We start from the raw sequence: 19,339 nt of genomic DNA on the forward strand, positions 1-19,339 counted from the left end.
AGATCATCCTGGCTTAATTTCTCAAAGAAAATACCAGCTACCAGAAGAAAAAAAACCAATCCCACCACTGTAGATAACATGGCTTATGATTATACAGCAGCAGCAGGGACAGCTGGTAGGTCAGCTAATGGAGGAATCTGATGTTGGATGTTTACGCAGAAATCACAACATTTCTTTCACTCAAAAGCGATTCTGGATGTACCTAGAGTTCGGGTCCAGCCTCCACATACTTCTTGTAGAAACAAGGAACTGTAGATACAGGTTTACAAAAATAAGAGGCAAAAAGTAACTTAACGAGTCAGGCAGCATCTCTGGAGCTCAATAGGTGATATTCTGGGTCTGACTCTTCCAGACCAAAAACGTTATGTCCATGTTCTCCAGAGATGCTGCCTGATCCGCGGAGTTACTTCAGCACTTTGTGTATTAACATTCCTGTTGTTCAATTTTATTTGTCATTTTCCAGACTTGCCACTAATAACGTTGATTCTGTGGTGTCTTCTGTTATTTATTATCGAGGCAATGTTAAGAAGTAAATAAAATAAATCAGGGTGGCGAATTGGCTGGTAGAGTTGCTGCCTCACAGTCCAAAGAGTCAGGTTTGATCCTGACCTCGGGTGCTGTCTGTGTGGAGTTTGCACGTTCTCCTGTGACCACATGGGTACTCCAGTTTCCTCCCATGTTCGAAAGAAGTGCAAGTTTGTAGATTAATTGGCCTCTAAATTGTCCCAAGTTTGCTGGGAGTGGATGAGAAAATTGGGATAACATCGAACTAGTATTGGGGAAAAAGGGACACAAAATGCTGGAGTGAGTCAGCAGCTCAAGCAGCATCTCTGGAGAACATGGATCGAAGATGTTCAATGAGAGGGATCCGACTAGTGAAAGGCCTGGATGGAGTGGATGTGAGATGATTTTTCCACCAGTCTAGGACATAGCCTCAAAATAAAAGGACATACCTTTAGAAAGAAGATGGAATTCATTGCCACAGGCATCTGTGGAGGCTAAGTCAATGGAGAAGGGTCTGAATGGCAGAGTAGACTTGATGGGCCAAATGCCCTAATTTAGCTCCTATAACTAATGAACAGGTTTTGGGCCAGGTTCATTATGATCCTAATTCACAGGTTGATGTGAAAGTGAGACAACAGAACTAGTGTGTCAAGTCAAGTCAATTTTATTTCTATAGCACATTTAAAAACAACTCTCATTGACCAAAGTGCTTTACATCAGTGCAGGTATTAAAGTGCTAAAGTGGTACGTAGATCTAACAATGCATACATACATACAGCGCTCTCTCGGAGAACCTTAAAAAACGCTTGTGAGTAGAAATAAGTTTTAAGTCTTGTCTTAAAGGAGTGGATGGAGGGGGCAGTTCTGATGAGAAGAGGGATGGTGTTCGACAGTCTAGGTGCTGCAACCGCAAAAGTGCGGTCGCCCCTGAGCTTATACCTGGACCGCGGGATGGTCAGTAACCCCAAGTCGGCCAACCTGAGGGACCTGGAGGTGGAATGGTGGGTTAGCAATTTTTTGATGTAGGTGGGGGCAAGCCCGTTAAGGGCATTGTTTACATAGAGGAGGAGCTTGAAATTGATTCTGAACCGCACTGGGAGCCACTGGAGAGAGGCCAGAATCAGGGCGATGTGGTCCCTTTTTCGGGTGCCTGTCAGAAGTCTCGCTGCGGCGTTTTGGACCAATTGCGGGCGGGACAGGGATGATTGGCTGATGCCAGTGTAAAGAGAGTTGCAGTAATCAAGGCGGGAGGTGATTAATTAATTGGTGATCTTTTCGAGGTCATCAAATTGGAGGAAAGGTTTTATTTTTGCTATCGTTCGAAGCTGGAAGAAGCTAGCCTTTACCACAGCATTGACTTGTTTGACCAACTTCAATGCGGAGTCAATTATCACGCCAAGGTTTTTGGCATGTGGTTTGAGTAAGGGGGTAAGGCTTCCAAGGTTGCCTGCTATCGTTTTGATGGAGTCCAAGGGGCCAAGTAGGATGACCTCATACTTGTTCTTGTTTAGTTGGAGGAAGTTCTGGGCCATCTAACACTTTATATCCTCGAGGCAGTGCATAAGGCCGAGTAGATTTGATCGGTTGTTGGGTTTTTTAGGGGAAGATAGAGCTGTGTATCGTCTGCATAGCAGTGGAAGGAAATGCTGTGCCTTTGAATGACTTGGCCTAAGGGGAGCATATACAGAGAGAAGAGAATGGGGCCTAGGATGGAGCCTTGTGGTACCCCGCAGCAAAGGCTAGCTGGGGAGGAGAAAGAGTTGCCTATGTTTGTAGAGAAACTCCTATCTTTGAGGTAGGAGACGAACCAGCTCAGGGATGTGCTATCAATACCAACCCCGTACTGGAGTCGGTCAATTAGAATGGTGTGGTCCACTGTATCAAATGCTGCGCTGAGGTCGAGAAGGAGCAGGATTTCACAGTCGCCGGAGTCAATGGCGAGAAGCAGGTCGTTATGTACCTTCAACAAGGCAGACTCTGTGCTATGGTGGGCCCCGAAACCTGATTGGAAACTTTCCAGGATGGTATTTTGGTGTAGGTAAGGCATTAGTTGATTTAGAATTACCTTTTCAAGGACTTTTGAAAGGAAAGGCAGTTTGGAAATAGGTCTGTAGTTGCTAGGCAAGGTGGGGTCTAGGTTAGGTTTTTTCAGGAGGGGCTGGACCACCGCATGCTTGAGGAAGGTTGGAACAGCGCCAGTGGCCAGAGAACTGTTGATGGAGAGGATGCTGGGACCAGCTATTGCAATGACATCCTTCAGAAGGGCAGTGGGGACAACATCGAGGCGGCAGGTTGCAGGTTTCATAGTGGAGACCAGCTTTACAAGGGAGGGTAGAGTAACGGGTTGGAAACATCTAATTTAGAAGAACGGACCAATGAAACAGCTAGGTCACGGATGGAAGGGGAAATATTCGTTCTGATGTTCTCAACTTTGCTGGTAAAAAATGTAGTAAATTCTTCGCACTTAGCAGGGGACCCAGCTAAGCTGGTACTGGGGGCAGTACATATGACAGAAGGAATGGTACTAAATAGGACCTTGGAATTATGGGCGATTTTGGAAATATGGTCGGAAAAATATTGTGTTCTCGCAAACTTTACTGCTTCCTGGTATTTGAGAAGATTGTTTCTCAGAAGTTCAAAGGAAATTTGAAACTTAACAGATTTACACTTCCGTTCTGATTTTCTGCGTGAAAGGATGATCGATGGTCGGCGTGGAATTGGTGGTCCGATGGGTCTGTTTCTATGCTGTATCTTTCATTCAATCAGTTATATTTCTGGAAGAAAGATTGTACGCCCTGCCAACCATCAATAGATAAACTCCACATTACATGGCTTTTAACCATGACTGTTTATTTTTCTTGGCCTGATGTTTCCACTTTACCAGCAGCTCAGGAACGACCATTTGATTTTTGCCTCGCCATATCCACCCAACCGTCAGTCAACTTCCCAGCTAGGCATTCTCTTCACACTCTTTTTAAATTATCTTGTTCAGTAAAAAACAGGATGCAAGGATCGTTAAATAACAAGTGTTAACACGCACCTCATTGATTTGGAACGCAGTTTTTTAAAACACAAATTCAAATTTATGTGGCAGTATGTTGTGTTTTCAGTTGTTAATTAGGGGTTGCAAAATTTCTGAGACCTTATTTAATTTTGGTTTACGTGAACTGTTGATGCTAATTACTGAAATTGAAATTTTGGGCTTAGTTTTATTATTGTCCCTTTGACCTAGGTTGAATGAAAAACTTTGTTTTGCTTGCAAGCCAATCAAATCAGATGATATAGACATAGATAAAATCAAGCCAAACTCCAGTAAATGGGGCGGCACTGGTGACGCAACGGTAGAGTTGCTGCCTCACGGCACCAGAGACCCGGGTTCGATCCAGAATACGGGTGCTGTCTGTACGGAGTTTGTATGTGCTCCCCATGGCCGCGTGGGTTTTCTCCGGGTGTTCCGGCTTCCTCCCACAATCCGAAGACCAACAGGTTTGTAGATTTATTGACTTCGGTAAAAAAAATTGTAAATTGTGCCCAGAGTGCAGGATAGTACTCGTGAACGGGGACCGCTGGTTGGAGCAGACTCGGTAGTCCAAAGGGCTTGTTTCCGCGCTGTATCCCTAAATTAAACTAAACTGAAGATAGAGCGAAGGGAAAGCTACAAAGTGTAGAATATAGTTCTCATCTGTGTAATGTATCAGTTCCAGAGACAAACTGGGGCACCACAAGCATTTGCAAACTCTTACAGTGGTATCTTCAGTTATTTATCATTGAGGCAATGCTAGGAAATAACGAAAGGAAATCAGTTTTGAGAATGAGCAGTGGCAACTTGATAAGACATTTTAAGACAACTGGTGCCAGAGCAACTGTACTTCACGATAGAGTCGCTTCTTCCAGATCAGGTGAAGAAGAATACACTGGAACAAAAGACAGAAAATGATATTTGAACAGAACAGTACAGCACAGGAACAGGCTCACAAAATCAGTGGCAAACATGATGTCAAGTTAAACTAATTTCCTCTGCCTGCACATAATCTATGTCCTTCCATTCTCTGCATATCCCGGTGGCTATCCACAGCCTCTTAAATGCATCTATAGTATCTTTTCTGCCTCCACTACCAGCCCTGGCTTATTCCGGGCACCATTCACTTTTGTAAAAAACTTAACCTGCACATCTCCTTTAAGCTATCACTCTCACTTTAAAGATCTGATCTTTAGTCCTTGGCATTTGCACCCTGCAGAAAAAGGTTGTGACTGTTACCTTATCCATCCCTCCCATAAGTTTATATACTAATATCAAGTCTTCCCTCAATCTCCGGTTCCAGAGAAAACAATTCAACTTTGTTCAACCTTTCCTTATATCTAATACCCCACAAGGATATTCCTTATAGGGTATTAGCTATCCTGGAACCATTCCAAACCTCTTCTGCACCCTCTCCAAAGCCTCCGCATTCTTCTGACCTGAACTGCACACAATATTCCAAATGCAGACTTGATAATTATGTAAAATGTTCCTAAAGTGATAATGGAGTATATAATCCATGTTAGGTCATGGAAAACCCTCATAAAAAATGTTAAACTTCCATCCAAAGTAGTCAACATTAATCTTTCAAGAACCCGATTAGTACCAAAAATAGTATTTGCAAATCTCCTTGACAATTCTCTTATCATTATCCTAGTTCGCTGGACTCTCGGTGAACTTAAAATGTTTTCTTAATGCCAACATTTATAACAGTGGGTGACTTCCATGCTGGCCTTCTATTTGCACATGAACAGTTTGTGACCTTTGGTGTAACTTTAGAAAAAAACAAAACTATATTAGTGAGAAAGTGCTGCATGCTCAAAATTGGATGCTGTTATTTAATAACTTTTCCATCTCCACAATTGTGATTGTTCCCAAGATTAATTTCACCTTTAATGAGAAAATCCAGTCAGCTGAGCAAATAAAATCAAACAAATTTCATCCAAGCCCACGAAACCTCGCCTTGTTATATTATTTTGGGGGAAGCGCAACAGGCTTCCCACCCACATCTCTGTTAAAATTAAAAAATTCCACATGCACGGGTTATTAATCCTGCCTCAGTTTCTCGTTGCTCACTGCGGTGTCTTCTGTTTTGCTTCAGGCGGTTCAGTAGCTACCTGGAGACGCTTGTAAGAGATATTTTGGTGCCTAATCTTCTGTGGCACGCTGGGAGGACGGCAGCTGCGATCCGCACAACTGCCGTATCGTGTCTGTGGGCTCTACTGCACAGCAAGATGATTACGCCGGAACAGGTACCTCTGTCGGGTCAAAGATTCAAAAGCAAGCGTGCTCAAAACCAGACCAAACGGCAAGCCTTGCGAGCAAATCTCTTAATAAGCTCCCTATCAATTTCACAAAATTAGCATTGTAATAATTCCACGTATACCGCCGTTATTGCAAACTTTCTGAGGTGTTAAGTGATCATCAGAGGACATAGGTTTAAGGTGAGGGGGGGGGGGGGAGATTTAATAGGAACTCGAGGGGTAACTTTTTCACACAAAGGGTGGTGGATGTATGGAATGAGCTGCCAAAGAAGGTTGTTGAGGCAGACGTTTAAGAAATATTTAGACAGGTACATGCTTAGGACAGGATTAAGGGATATAGGACAAACACAGGCAGTTAGGACTAGGGCAGGTGGGACATGTTGATCAGTGTGGGCAAGTTAGGCTGAAGGGTCTGTTTCCACACTGTAAGACTCGATATAACTCCAAGTTCGGAAGAAGCAGGGAGCAATTTATTATATACTCATTTATTATATCTTGCTGGTTGTTCCTTCATTGTGTAACGGTTACACTCATGATCAGCTCGGTTTGATTGCTGTGTGTTTTCTTTCCTACACAGAACACAGCACCAGAATAGGCCCTTCGGCCCACAATGCCTGTGCCTAACATGGTGCCAAGACCAACACTTATCTGCCTGTGCCATTTTAAAAGAAAGTGCACATAATCCATATTCTTCCATTCCCTACATGTGCATGTGCCTATCTAAAAGTATCTCATATCCCACCATCTGTGTAAAAACAAATTGCCCAGTGCATCTCCTTTGAACTCTGCTGCTTTCACCTCAAAGCAATGCCCTCTAGTGCCTGATATTTTTTATCCTGGGGAAAAGCTTCTGACTTTCTACACTATCAGTGCATTTTATAATTTTAAATACTTCTTTCAGGTCTCCTCATAACTTCTGCATTCCAGGGAAAACGATCCAAGTCTGTCCAACCTCTCCCTGTTGCTGACACCCACCAATCCAGGCATCATTCTGGGTAAATCTCCTTTAGCATTACAGACCCTCCCCACCCTCTGTCTTATGTAGGGTTCCGTCCCGCAGACCCTTGCATATGTCAGGTATTACATATGACGGACACAGAGGTGCTACTGCGCAAATGTAAATTGACCACATGGAACTCTTACGCGGAGACCATGAGGGAGATCTGACATGGAGACCGTGTAGGATCTATGACGTAGAGACCATGTTGGAGCTCTGCCACAGAGACCACATGGGAGCATACACCAGAACAGTTGACTGGCTTGCTCATTATTGCTACTTGATTCATTGTAGTTAGGAGGTTTTTGTGAGAAGTCACCCGACTGCCATTTTCTGCTGCTTCAACAGGCCCTTGGATTGTATGAAGACTTGATGCCAAAAGTGATTGCAGCACTGGATGAAGATTCCAAAATGACTCGATTACTGGCTTGTCGAGCCATTGGTGCCATTTTAAAAATTTGTGGGAACCAGTTGGATCCTGACCAGCTAAATAAATTGTATCCAGGTAGCGTATTTATCAACAGGATGCTGCAAATCCATTCACACAGTCATGTTGTAACTCAGCTGCAACTTCCTCACAACTTGCATTTGTAGATTTTCCTTTAATCCTATGCTGAAACAAATTTCTGATTTTAATGTTCATATTCTTTTTGCCAGTTCTATAATTCACTGAAATATCCTTGAACTTGATGAAACGATGGAACGATTTGAGAGCTTGTGTGTGTGTCATGAGGAGAATTAATAGGTTGAATGCAGTCTTTTATCCAGGGTGGGTCAATCAAGAACCAGAGAACATGGGTGAGAGGGGCAAGATTTAATAGGAACTTTAATAGGCAACATTTTCTCTCATAGGGTGGTGGGTATAGGGAATGAGCTGCCAGAGAATGTAGTTGAGGCAGTATAATAACAATATTTAAAAGACACTTGGACAGGTATGTGGATAGGGAAGCTTTAGAGGTGTGAAGGACCAAATGCAGGAAAATTGAACTAGCTTCTTGGTTAGCATGGACAAATTGGGCTGAAGGGTCTGTTCCTATGCCATATGGCTTTACGATTCTATGAACCTCTACGACTTACACCAGTAGTAAATTTCTTTGAATATTGCTGCAGAAAATCTGAGAAAATTTATGAATTAGTTTCACTTGTTAATAATCACCACAGATTGTGGCATTGTAGCAATATTAATAATTAGGGTGGCACAGCGTTAGAGTTGCTGCCTCACAGCGCCAAAGACCCAGGTTTGATCCTGACTACGGGTACTGTCTGTACGGCGTTTGTATGTTCTCTCTGTGATCGGATGGGTTTACCCCGGGTGCTCCAGTTTCCTCCTACTCTCCAAAGACGCACAGTTTTGTAGGTTAATTGGCTTCAGTAAAATCGTAAATTGTCCCTAGTGTGTAGGATAATGTTAGTGTATAGGGATTGCTGGCTCGCATGGACCCGGTGGGTCATAGGGCCTGTTCTGCGCTGTATCTCGAAACTAAACTAAATTATTTCTTTTTTTAACATCAGAGCTGCTAAAACGGTTGGACGATAGTTTGGATGACGTACGTATAGCAGCTGGCAGAGCTTTGAGTATTTGGTTCCAGTGTGTTGGGAATGATTATGACAGGTTACACTACAAGAGCCACATTGAGTTCCTCTATCGTGGGCTGTTGGTGCATCTAGATGATCCAGAGAGTGCGATTCAAAAAGTATTTCTTGGTAAGAGCTTTCTAATACATCCCTTTGATTTTTCCCATTCACTCTTCACCACGTTATTTGTAACTGTAATGCAAAATCCTCTAAATTGGGTAGACAATAGATCATGCTCTTAAAATTTGCACTCATTCTTACAATAGTATGCATTATTTTGTGATGATGAACTTCCTAATATTGCTTTATAATAGCGCTTTGGTTTGCCCACTCCTGCTCTCCATGACTTCCAAAGATAGCTGGCACAGAATCCTTTGAGAAATATGTAACTAATGAGGTATTGATGTTGGGTTGGGAGTTTCCATGTACAATAAACCCTCGTTGTTGCAGACATCTTTGTAAGGGATTTTGGTTTTGGCAGACGGAGGCATCCGTTTGTGGTGGGGATTGGCGGGCGGTAAAACACTCTTGATGAGAGATGCATTGGGCATGGATTTGCGTACGCAGCAGCCCACCACTGCACCTTCGTTGTCCTGGCAATGCATACCTTGGGCGCATGGTAACATCGCAAGGCTCCTGTTGCACCTCACCCCACTCCTACCAGGTTGCCCGATGACCCGGCGCCATGTGACGTGCTTCCGGTTGCGGGGGTGGCATTTGGCAGCATGAAGGCGGCGTGAGTACCGGGCCCGTCCCTGAAGCCCCATGCATGGGGTTGAGGGCTCTGCGGATCTGCGACCTATGAAATCCCCTTGGTTTAACCCCCCTCGCACCGTTCTTCCTCCCACTCGGCCTTGGGTTAAGCTAATCGATATTTACTCTCCTTACTCAGTTATAGCGGACAATCGCCAATAATGGGCACCATTCCCGCCCCCTCTCTTTCCTACCCCTCCATGCTCCGTTATAACAAGGGTTTAATGTATATGGGAATAGCCCGAAGAACAAAAGATAAACCTTTGGAGGATTGTTAGATCAAAGTTATTTTTAAACAAATGGAAAAAAGTGAAGAAAACCTAATCGTCCAATGAGATGTTCTACTATTCCCAAGGGCTTGCGGGTTTGTAGGTTAATTGGCCTATAGAGTGGATGAAAAAGTGGGATAACATAGAACTAGAGTGAACGGGTGATCGATGGTCAGCGTGGCCTCGGTGGGCCGTAGGGCTTGTTTCCATGCTGCATGCGTAAAAAATAGACTATCACTAAGAATTTAGAAAACCGTTCATGTCCCTGGACTATTCAATTCTCTTTTTTCGATTTGTTTAACAATAGCTTCCAAGGCCCGCATTGTGGGCTTTGAAAATAAATGATTTTATATGTACATTCATCCAAGCACTTTAAAACGTAGCCTGATTTATCCAGAGGCTCGGGTTTGTCTGCACGACTGAGTAAACCTTTCCCTTCCATCTCCTTGCAACTCTCACATCTCTTTTACCCATCCTCCAGTGTAGCCGCAGCCAAAACTTAGCAAAGTCCTGTGAGACAAACAAGTGGGCTTGAGTATTATGTTAAGCTGGGAGAGAAGGTGGTAATGAGTTGTCAACTTGAACCACTCCAGCTGTTGTGGTGCAAGTCCTCCTACAGTGTTACTGGAGTGGGAGTTTGATCTACAATGTTCATTGGCTTCTCTCTTTTACTCCTTTAGAATGGGAACAATGATGTACATTGCATTACCCTTGAGATCTTCTTGATATTATATGTCAGGAAAACAAGTAATAATTTTCCAGATTGAACGGAGCCTGTAAAGAAATATGCTTTTTAAATACAGAGCCTAACCAGAGAAAAAGTCTCAAAATACTGGAGTAACTAAGCGGGACAAGCAATGCTACCTGACTCGCTAATTTACTCCAGTCCTTTGTGTCTTTTTTTGTAAACCAGCTTCTGCAGTTCCTTGTGCCTTCAGGCTACTTACAAAGTGGGTTAATATCAAACCATATTGCTGGTGTAGGAAGGAACTTCAGATGCTGGTTTACGCGCAACATGCTGGAGTAACGTAGTGGGTCAGGCAGCATGTCTGGACAAAAGGAATAGGTGATGTTTTCGGGTCTTCAGACTTCTTCGGAAAGAAGGGTTTTGACCCGAAACATCACCTATTCCTTTTGTCCAGAGATGCTGCCTGACCCGCTAAGTTACTCAGGCATTTTTTGTCTATATTCAAACCATATTGCTGGTTCTGAAATCTTACATCAGCCAGTGACAATGTTTTTGAAGCAAGATGTCATTGAATGTTATCTAATTTCCTTGAAGATAACCTTAACTCCAACTTCCATGTTGTATTTCAAACTCCTCTTACCAGTGACTTGTCGATCGGCTACTATACTCAGACTGTCCTGATTCATACTCGTCAGCTGGATCTGAAAGTCATATTTTTTAGGCTGAATTAGGATTTTGCTGTGGTAATATCCACATAAATGTAAAGGAATAAGTGTTCGTGGATGGTGGAGGCATGTCAGACTTGGGTCAGACTGCTGAGGTTACTGCAAGATCCAATTCTCCCTCTTGAGGACGAACATGTTTGGAGCTGTTGCATCTGTGAACCGAACTGTTACCCCTGTCATTTGATACCTACTCGATCTGCTTCTTATAACCTGTGAGTGACTTCCTGCCCCTAGGAGGTATTTGGGGTTTAGCTCCTTCAACTGTGGTTTAATCCCTGTCAGGCTGCAACAACCCAGTAGGTATTTGGTAACAAGAGTTTCTTTTTACAGGTATGGTTTCAGATTAGCTGTGTTGAAACCCTAAAGGGGGTGCTTATTTCATGGCATTTTCCGTTTAGTTTTAGTTTAGTTTAGAGAAACAGCATTGAAACAGGCCCTTCGGCCCACCGAGACTGTGCCGACCAACCATCAACCATACACTAGTTCTATCCTGCACACTAGAGACAATTTAGAGATTTCTATTTACTGATGTCTATTCTATAATTTGTCGATATCTATTTTCAATTATTACTTGAAAATAGAGATCAGCATCAGGTATTGTGCTCATCGTCGGATGAGGGAATACATACCATGGCGAGGTAGGTCGCTGTAGCGAGCAGCAACACCTTCCAGGCTACTTGCCTAAACCCGTGCAGGGAGCAGATGGACCTATGCTTGTGTGTAGTTAATCTTCATGAAAGAAATTGGTAATGGTGAGGGTGAGGCTGCAGCTTGGATCAGGAACATGGTGTTAAGTTACTGGATGAACAATGATTTAGAGGCAGCAACTACCTCCACACCAGCTAGAGAACATAAATTCCATTGATTAAATAAAACCGTTTTAAAAGCTGGTATCTGAAACACTGCATGTAAAACAAGATCATTGCAGAAATCCATTTGGTTCACTCATGTCTTTCAGGGACAGTTTTCCCACTTCCCTGTGCCCAACTTGGATCCGCACCCATTTCTTCTGGCTTCTGGCTTCAGATCTTACTCTGGCTTCATAATTCACACTTTTTCTATCACTTTTTCTATCACACTTTTTGTCTTAACATTCTGGCTTTTGAACAAGCATCTGCCTGAAAACCCTCCACCTCTTGTATCTACCAATCACTTTCCAAGCTTTGACCTAGATCCAAGATGGCGGCGCGCACAGTCGCAGCGGCTCACGGCTCTGTCTCGGTGCTCTTTCTTGTTGTTTGCGTACGTTGTGTTGTCCGTGTACGTCTTTGCTGTCGGTTATCCCCCCCCCCCCCCCCTCTCCCTTTTGTTTTTGTTTTCTGTTTCTTGTTTTTTGTACTAAATTATATGTATGCACTGAGTACGAGCTGCTTTTAATCTCATTGTACATGTATAGTGACAATAAATGGCATATATCTACCTGCCACCATCTCTCTTCCAGCTTTCTCCTCCCCCCACCACAATCAGTCTGACGAAGGGTCCCGACCTGAAACGTTACCTATCCATGTTCTCCAGAAATGCTGCTTGACCTGCTGAGTTACTCCAGCACTTTGTGTCTTTTTTCTAAACAAGTGTCTGCAATTCCTTGTGCTGCCGTCCAATTAAGACAGACAAGGTTTTCCTTCTTTCTGAAAGGGTTGTAAGTCTTTGGAGTTCTTTTCCTCAAAGGGCAGTGAAAGCAGAATCATTGATTAATTTTAGGGCATAGTGGCGCATTAGTACAGTTGCTGCCTTACTGCTCCAGAGACCCGGGTTTGATCCTGACAACGGGACTTTGTACGTGCTCCCTGTGACCGCGTGGGTTTTCTCCGAGTGCTCTGATTTGTCCCATGCTCCAAAAACGTACAGGTTTGTAGGTTAATTGGCTTCTGTAAATTGTAAATTATCCCTAGTGTGTAGCATTGTGCTAGTGTACGGGGTGATCGCTGGTTGGCGTTGACTAGGTAGGCCAAAGAGCCTGTTTCCACGCTTATCTCTAAAGTCTAAAGGTAGACACACTCATGAGAACGAGGGAAAAGTTACTATGGGTAGATGGTTATGCGGAGCTGATCTTACAATCAGGTTATATCAGGGATGCTGCCTGACCTACTGAGTTACTCCAGCCCTTTGTGCCTTTTTTTTTAGAAACATTGCTGTTCCCTCATCCTCACTTGGGTTAATCTTCTGGAGTCTCTTATCCTGGAAGGACCTTTGTCACATGAGATGTGGATTAAATGCTGAACTTGGCAGTAAATCCCACATTGCATGAATGATTGAAAAAAAAATCTTGGCCAGCAATGGGATTAGTGTGGTGCCCCTGACTGAGGAGAGAAGGTTGACCACAATTCCGGTTCCAACAACCTCTGGAAATTGCTCATCATTTAGTCTCCCTAAGAAAGCTCTGCATTGATGCCGCTCGTGAATGAACAATTTGACGAACTTAGGCCTCCAGATTTACACATGGCAAACAGTTGCTGGGGTGAAATACTAGGGAAAACCCATAATAATTAGGTTTCGGAAGAGGAAAGGAGAACATTAGTAACTCCTCTGGGAGCCTATTTCTGGCTCCTATGTCTGTCTGTTGTGGCATTGGGTCAAGTGTGCTGGATTCTGCCCTTGGATCGCAGTGTCATGTCCAGCCTGTTACTGTAAAACTGTCACATATAATGCATCTCCAGTTGAAACCTCCACGAAACGATGTTAAACGTGGACATAGAGTTCCCGAATATAAATTTTATATATAAATTGCTGTATTATCCTTGATGATATTCGCTACTCTCTGGTTTTGACACTCATATCCTGGAATTTTAAGTGAAAGCCAAGCATTTGATAAAACTCACTGATAATTACGCTTTGTTGAAATGTCCCCACACGATTCCTTGTTCCAATAAAAATATTAAAGATATGAATGGAGGTTTTTAATATTTTTAATGCAGGGTGGTTGCTGTTACTTGTCTTTGCCAGGTTTTACTTAAACAAACTATAAAACACTGCCTTTGCCAAAGTGGTAGTAAATGAACAACAGAGGTATTGACTGCAGTTTCTGTGATTAACTTGGGGTTCTCTCTTTTTTTAATGTTAGCGTTTTTATAACTTCATACAGTCAATGCACTCTGACATCACCACACACTTTATTAAATGCCTCTCTCATGCTCTATTTCTCTCTCCCTCTTCTCTCACTTTTTTCCTATATTTTTGCCCAATCCTTCGCCTCTCTTTTTCTCTCTGTTCCTCGGAGGCACACTTTCTGTCCTCCAATGATTTGCCTCACAGCGCCAGAGACCGGGTTCGATCCTGACCTCGAGTGCTGTCTACGTGGAGTTTGCACTTTCTCCCTGTGACCGCGTGGGTTTCCTTTGGGCACTCTAGTTTTCTCCCACATACCAAAGCCATGCAATTTTGTAGGTTAATTAATCTTCTGTAGATTACCGTCAGTGCGCAAGGAGTGGATGCGAAAGTGGGATGACTAGAACTTGTGTGAAAGTGTGATCGATGTTCATGGTGGACTCGGTGGACCGAAGTGCCAGTTTCCATGCTGTATCTCTGAAGTAAAGTATATAACCATGGGTATGATTTGAAGGACACAAAGAGTACTGTGCTACCCATGGCGCTCACAATAAGAAGGCTCCCACTATCTGTCAGCTAAATATACTCTGACTAGTTCTGCTTCACTTTTTTCATTATATGCCTGACATTTAAAACCTTAACATTTGACGTAATGCATTTCGTGTGAAATAATTTTTTGTCTCCAACATTGTCAAATAAGATTTGAAAAATTCCAAGTAGCAAGTTCAATTTTAATTTGATTTAAAACCACAGAAGACATTGATTTATTTTTTCCTTCCGTCCTCTGAAAGTTTGCCAGCTCCTCAGTTCTGGTGTTTTGAGTTCTTGCCAGCAGCAAGTCATGGTAATGTCAGGGAAATGGATAGTTTCTTTCTTTTCGGCCGTTGGCTGTTGACAATTCTGGGCATGTTTGAGCAAGGTTTCCATTGAATGTGAGCACCACTAGGTCAGTGTTTCATGAGCACTGTAGTCAAAGCATTATCCTATATTATACTTGTGAAAACAGATACATGCTAACACCAGTCTTTATTATGCTTAGCTGCTGGGAGCAAGTCAAAACTTCTGTAGCGCTGCCAAATGACCCGGCATGAAAAGAGCTTAACATAGGAAGATTTATGGAATTTTGAATCTATTTTCAAGGGACTCCGCAGGTTGAAGAAAACATGCTTTTAAAGCACAAGCCTTCAGCTGCCTTTCAACTGATGTATACGCACTTTCCATAATTCCATTTTAAGAATGATGAACTGTAATGTAAACAATAGCCGCCACAGACTTTCCTCTCTTCACCCCCCACCCCACTCCCTTTGCTGCCCCAATCTCAACATCCCTCTTCAAGCTGGAAGAAATGGTTTCTGAATATCAGAACTGGTTTGACAAGAAACCAAAATTCATACACTGGTTTGGGAGACGGTGTTTTGTAATTGAGACAGGATTCATTGCAGGCATTTATGGGTTAGTCTGCTGTCTTTTTCACAGTTCGTTAAATTGCTGAAATTCTAGCTTTTACTTGGAGGGGGAGGGGGGCGGGGGAAGGAAGGCAACCAAATAGTGACTGTGTATTTTTGATTGATCAATCTGAAGGGTCCCAATAAATCTGGGGTTTGTCAGTTAATTGGCTTCTGTAAATTGTCCCTAGTGTGTGGGGTAGATCTAGTGCACTGGTGATCGCTGCCTGGCTCAGACTCAGTGGACCAAAGGGCCTGTTTCCACACTGTATCTCTAAACTAAACTCAAGAGCACAGGGGTAAAGAGGGGGTTTACAAAAAATAAGATTTTAAAAGAAAAATTGCTACCTATCATATCAACATTAAATGGGAGTTTGAATTTGGTATCTATTTATTTAGTTTTAGTTGTTTTAAGATGCAGCATGGCCCTTCGGCCCACCGAGTCCACGGCAAGCATCAATCACCTGTTCGCACTGCACTTCTATGTTATCCTGCTTTCTCATCCATTGCCTACGCATTAGGGGAAATTCACGGTGGCCAATTAACCAATTTTACTGATAGATATTTGACAATATGCTCTGAGAGAAAGTGACATTCCAAATCACTAGGTAGACAAAAAGCTGGAGAAACTCAGCGGGTGAGGCAGCATCTATGGAGCGAAGGGTGATGTTTCGGGTCAAGACCCTTTTTCAGACTGAAGGGGTTGGGGGGGAGGGGAAAATAAAGGAAGAGGTGGAGACAATAGGCTGTGAGAGTGCTGAGAAAGGGAGGGGATGGAGGGAGAAAGCAAGGACTACTTGAAATTGGAGAAGTCAATGTTCATACCGCTGGGGGGTAAACTACCCAAGTGAAATATGAGGTGCTGTTCCTCCAATTTGCGGTGGGACTCACTCTGGCCATGGAGGAGGCCCAGGCCAGAAAGGTCGGATTCGGAATGGGAGGTGGAGTTGAAATGCTGAGCCACCGGGAGATCGGGTTGATTAATACGAACTGAGCGGAGGTGTTTGAGCGGAGGTGTTGGGGCGAAGCGATCGGCAAGCCTGCGCTTGGTCGCGCTGATGTAGAGCAGTTGACACCAACAGCGGATGCAATAGATGAGGTTGGAGGAGGTGCAGGTGAACCTCTGCCTCACCTGGAAAGACTGCTTGGGGCCTTGGATGGAGTTGAGGGGGGTGGTAAAGTGACATTTATTGCCACATGCACCAATTAAGATACAGTGGAATTTGATTTACCATGCAGCCTCACAACTAAAAAGAGCACAATACACAATAGAATATAACATGAACATCCACCACAGTGGAATCAACAGTGGAAGGCAATAACATTCAGTCAGTCCTCATCCTTTGTTCATCCGTGGTGAAAGTACTAGGGGAGGGGGTGGTTTGGGTGGGAAGGGACGAATTGACCAAGGTGTTACGGAGGGAGCGGTCTCTGCGAAAACATCTTAAATATTCCAAATCACAATGGTTACAATGCTACGTTGTTTGTTATGTACCAAGGTGCAGTGAAATTCATTATGTATACAGTTCAGTACAAATATCACTATACATAAAGCACTTAAATAAATCTGAGATAAGCATCTCAGATACAGTACAAGTGTATAGTCGTAGTAGACTGAAACAGTATACACAGTCACCAGTTCTGGCACCATTTTGAAGTCCCTGTTGTTGTAGGTGCAGGGTTCTTGACCTGACCATGAACGCCCATTGTCCTGGTGGCTTTGCGGGGTTGACCTGGAGAAAGGTAGCCGTGGTGTCCTCTGCTGCAGCTCCTTGTCCGGTCCATGCGCTCAGCCTCTTGTAGCAGCGCCCGTCCATCTGTGCCCAGGCTGTGGCAGGGCGTCCAGCTGCCCACTCCACTGTCCATGCAATACACTGTTTGAACAAAGCTGGAAGATGAGCAATCTTACAACTCCAATCTCTCCTTTGTATCTGTAGTACAAATACTTTGCACAAGGGGCAAGAGGGATGGATCTGTATTTTGAGGATTTAAACCAGGGTTTATCAAATCATAGAAGTACCTTCAGCGCCATCTGGTGAAAAACCAAATCAAACCAACACACATGTGGAAAATTAACTTCCCAAATGATGCTGAATTACTGATTCCTCGGCGTGTCAATGGTTCAATGGTACTTTGCTGTCACTTGTATCGAGGTATAGCGAAACTTTTTTTTTGCATGCTGTTCAGGAAAAATCTTACTACACATTGCTTTCTGTCAGCAGATGTTCTAAAAGTGGGGAGTTCGCTTTCGCCTGCCCTGCTGACACAGGAGATCGAGGCTGTGAAGCACAAACACCGCAGCCCTTACTACTGTGAGCAGCTGCTGAGGCACATTCAGGAACCCAGTGGGGTCGCCAGCTAAGTCCGCAGCCCGATGTTCCAGATGAAGATACGAAGCACGTCGGGAGTCAAGTCACTGAGGAAAACATGCACCTGGTATTTATAGAACACGGATGAAAGGGGTAAACCATGAACATGAAGATAATGGTAGATATTCCAATATTAAAATATCAGACGATAGGATTGTGTTGATGGATATCTAAAGTTAGTGTTGAGTTGTAATTTCTTATTGGATTAATTTAAAGTCAGACAGTCATTAATTGAACATTAATTTGCCTTTACATTTAGACAACAGTGCCATTATATTAAGTCAGCAGTGCCTCGTTGCACTGTGATCCTAAACTCCAAAGAAGCTGTTCCAGCTTTGTTTCTCTGTGGTATGAGATAGAGGCGTTTGAAAGGACACTTGAAGAAGAGGAATGTGCTGTTTTTGTATGACTTCTGAATCGGTCCTGAGCATCCACGACTGGAAAATAATGTTGTTCTAGAAGCAGCACAGTATTATTCCCAAGATAGACACAAAGTGCTGGAGTAAGTCAGTAAGACAGCATCTCTGGAGAAAAGGAGTAGGTGACTTTGGCAGTCTTTTTCTCCAAAGATGCTGACTGACCTGCTGAGCCACTCCAGCTCTTTTGTGTCTATCTTCGTTATAAACCAGCATCTACAGTTCCTTCCTGCACAGAAGTATTCCCTTGTGCACCCTTTTGTCCAAAGGTATAAACTGCTTCCAACACGTGCAGATCTGATTACTGATGCCCAGTCATTTTTTGCAGTGTTTCCATATTTCTAAATCTGATGCCTTTTATTAATCTGTTCTGTTTTGGCTCAAGAGGAGGAAAAGAAAGGTTAATTTTTGGTTTGAAGTAAAATATTTTTCCTCAAGAAGTTGATATGTTCTGTGATTTTTGTATCTGTGTTTAGAATGATATTTTTATTTTTCTGTAATTTGTATTACAGTTTAAATTTTAAATTTAGATTGGGGTGAATAAATCCATCTTTCAATTCCTAAACTGTGGGATTCATAGATGATTTAATTCCCTAATTTTGTGAATTTTCCTTGTATATTGTTACTGATGGATAAGTCAATATGTTTGCATTTGAACAATATAGAGTGCCCGATGTTTATTTTTGCACAGACTTTTATAAAAAAATTAGTTATGGTAATGCTTTTTCGATATCTTCAGAAAATACAAAAAGTCTTCTTTGAAGATTTCAACCAAGGCATTCGTGTTTTTTATATGTGCTTGACAATAAAGAAATAAAATAACATTTGCTGTAACTAGTTTGTGCAATATTGAAGGAAAATTAGTTGGTGGAAAAAATTTGGGTTGTAGAATGAGGATGAACAAGTGGAGTCGCATCGTTGGAGAACACATTAAGTCTTTTCAGCAACTGCACCACAATATTCTCAAGATGCCCACATCCGTGAGTGCTGGCGAGTTTGCTCTCGACTCATACTTGCAGCATGGTCGATACGAGGTCCTAGGAGGTCTTTGTAATTCTCTTTCATGCTCGAGAGTACTACTCGAAGCTTCAGCTAGGTCGTGGCATATTTTTCAACATGTTGAAAAATGCCCGTGAGTAAAAAAAGGTTGCCATGGAAAAAATCAAAACTTTTTTTTACTCGTAGGTTTAGTCGAAGTAAGTCATAGTAGGTCAGTATATTGTTCTTAGGTAATCGAGGGTAGTCGAAGGTAGTGGTAGATAGTCTTCAA

At 43.0% G+C, this 19,339-nt stretch overlaps 1 protein-coding gene across 1 annotated transcript in view; it reads left to right on the forward strand.

The window, feature by feature from the left end:
• The window catches only part of LOC129706954 (dynein axonemal assembly factor 5), a 109,133-nt gene extending 90,234 nt beyond the window's left edge, over nucleotides 1-18,899 (forward strand). The window contains exons 10-13 of the mRNA XM_055651631.1: nucleotides 5,625-5,775; nucleotides 7,133-7,289; nucleotides 8,297-8,488; nucleotides 17,507-18,899. Of these exons, the coding sequence (XP_055507606.1) occupies nucleotides 5,625-5,775; nucleotides 7,133-7,289; nucleotides 8,297-8,488; nucleotides 17,507-17,646 (640 nt within the window). The 3' untranslated portion in view covers nucleotides 17,647-18,899. The remainder of the gene's footprint in view (nucleotides 1-5,624; nucleotides 5,776-7,132; nucleotides 7,290-8,296; nucleotides 8,489-17,506) is intronic.
• Nucleotides 18,900-19,339: the final 440 nt, after the last annotated feature.

This window comes from Leucoraja erinacea, chromosome 20 (genome assembly GCF_028641065.1).
Source record: "Leucoraja erinacea ecotype New England chromosome 20, Leri_hhj_1, whole genome shotgun sequence".
NCBI lineage: Eukaryota > Metazoa > Chordata > Chondrichthyes > Rajiformes > Rajidae > Leucoraja > Leucoraja erinaceus.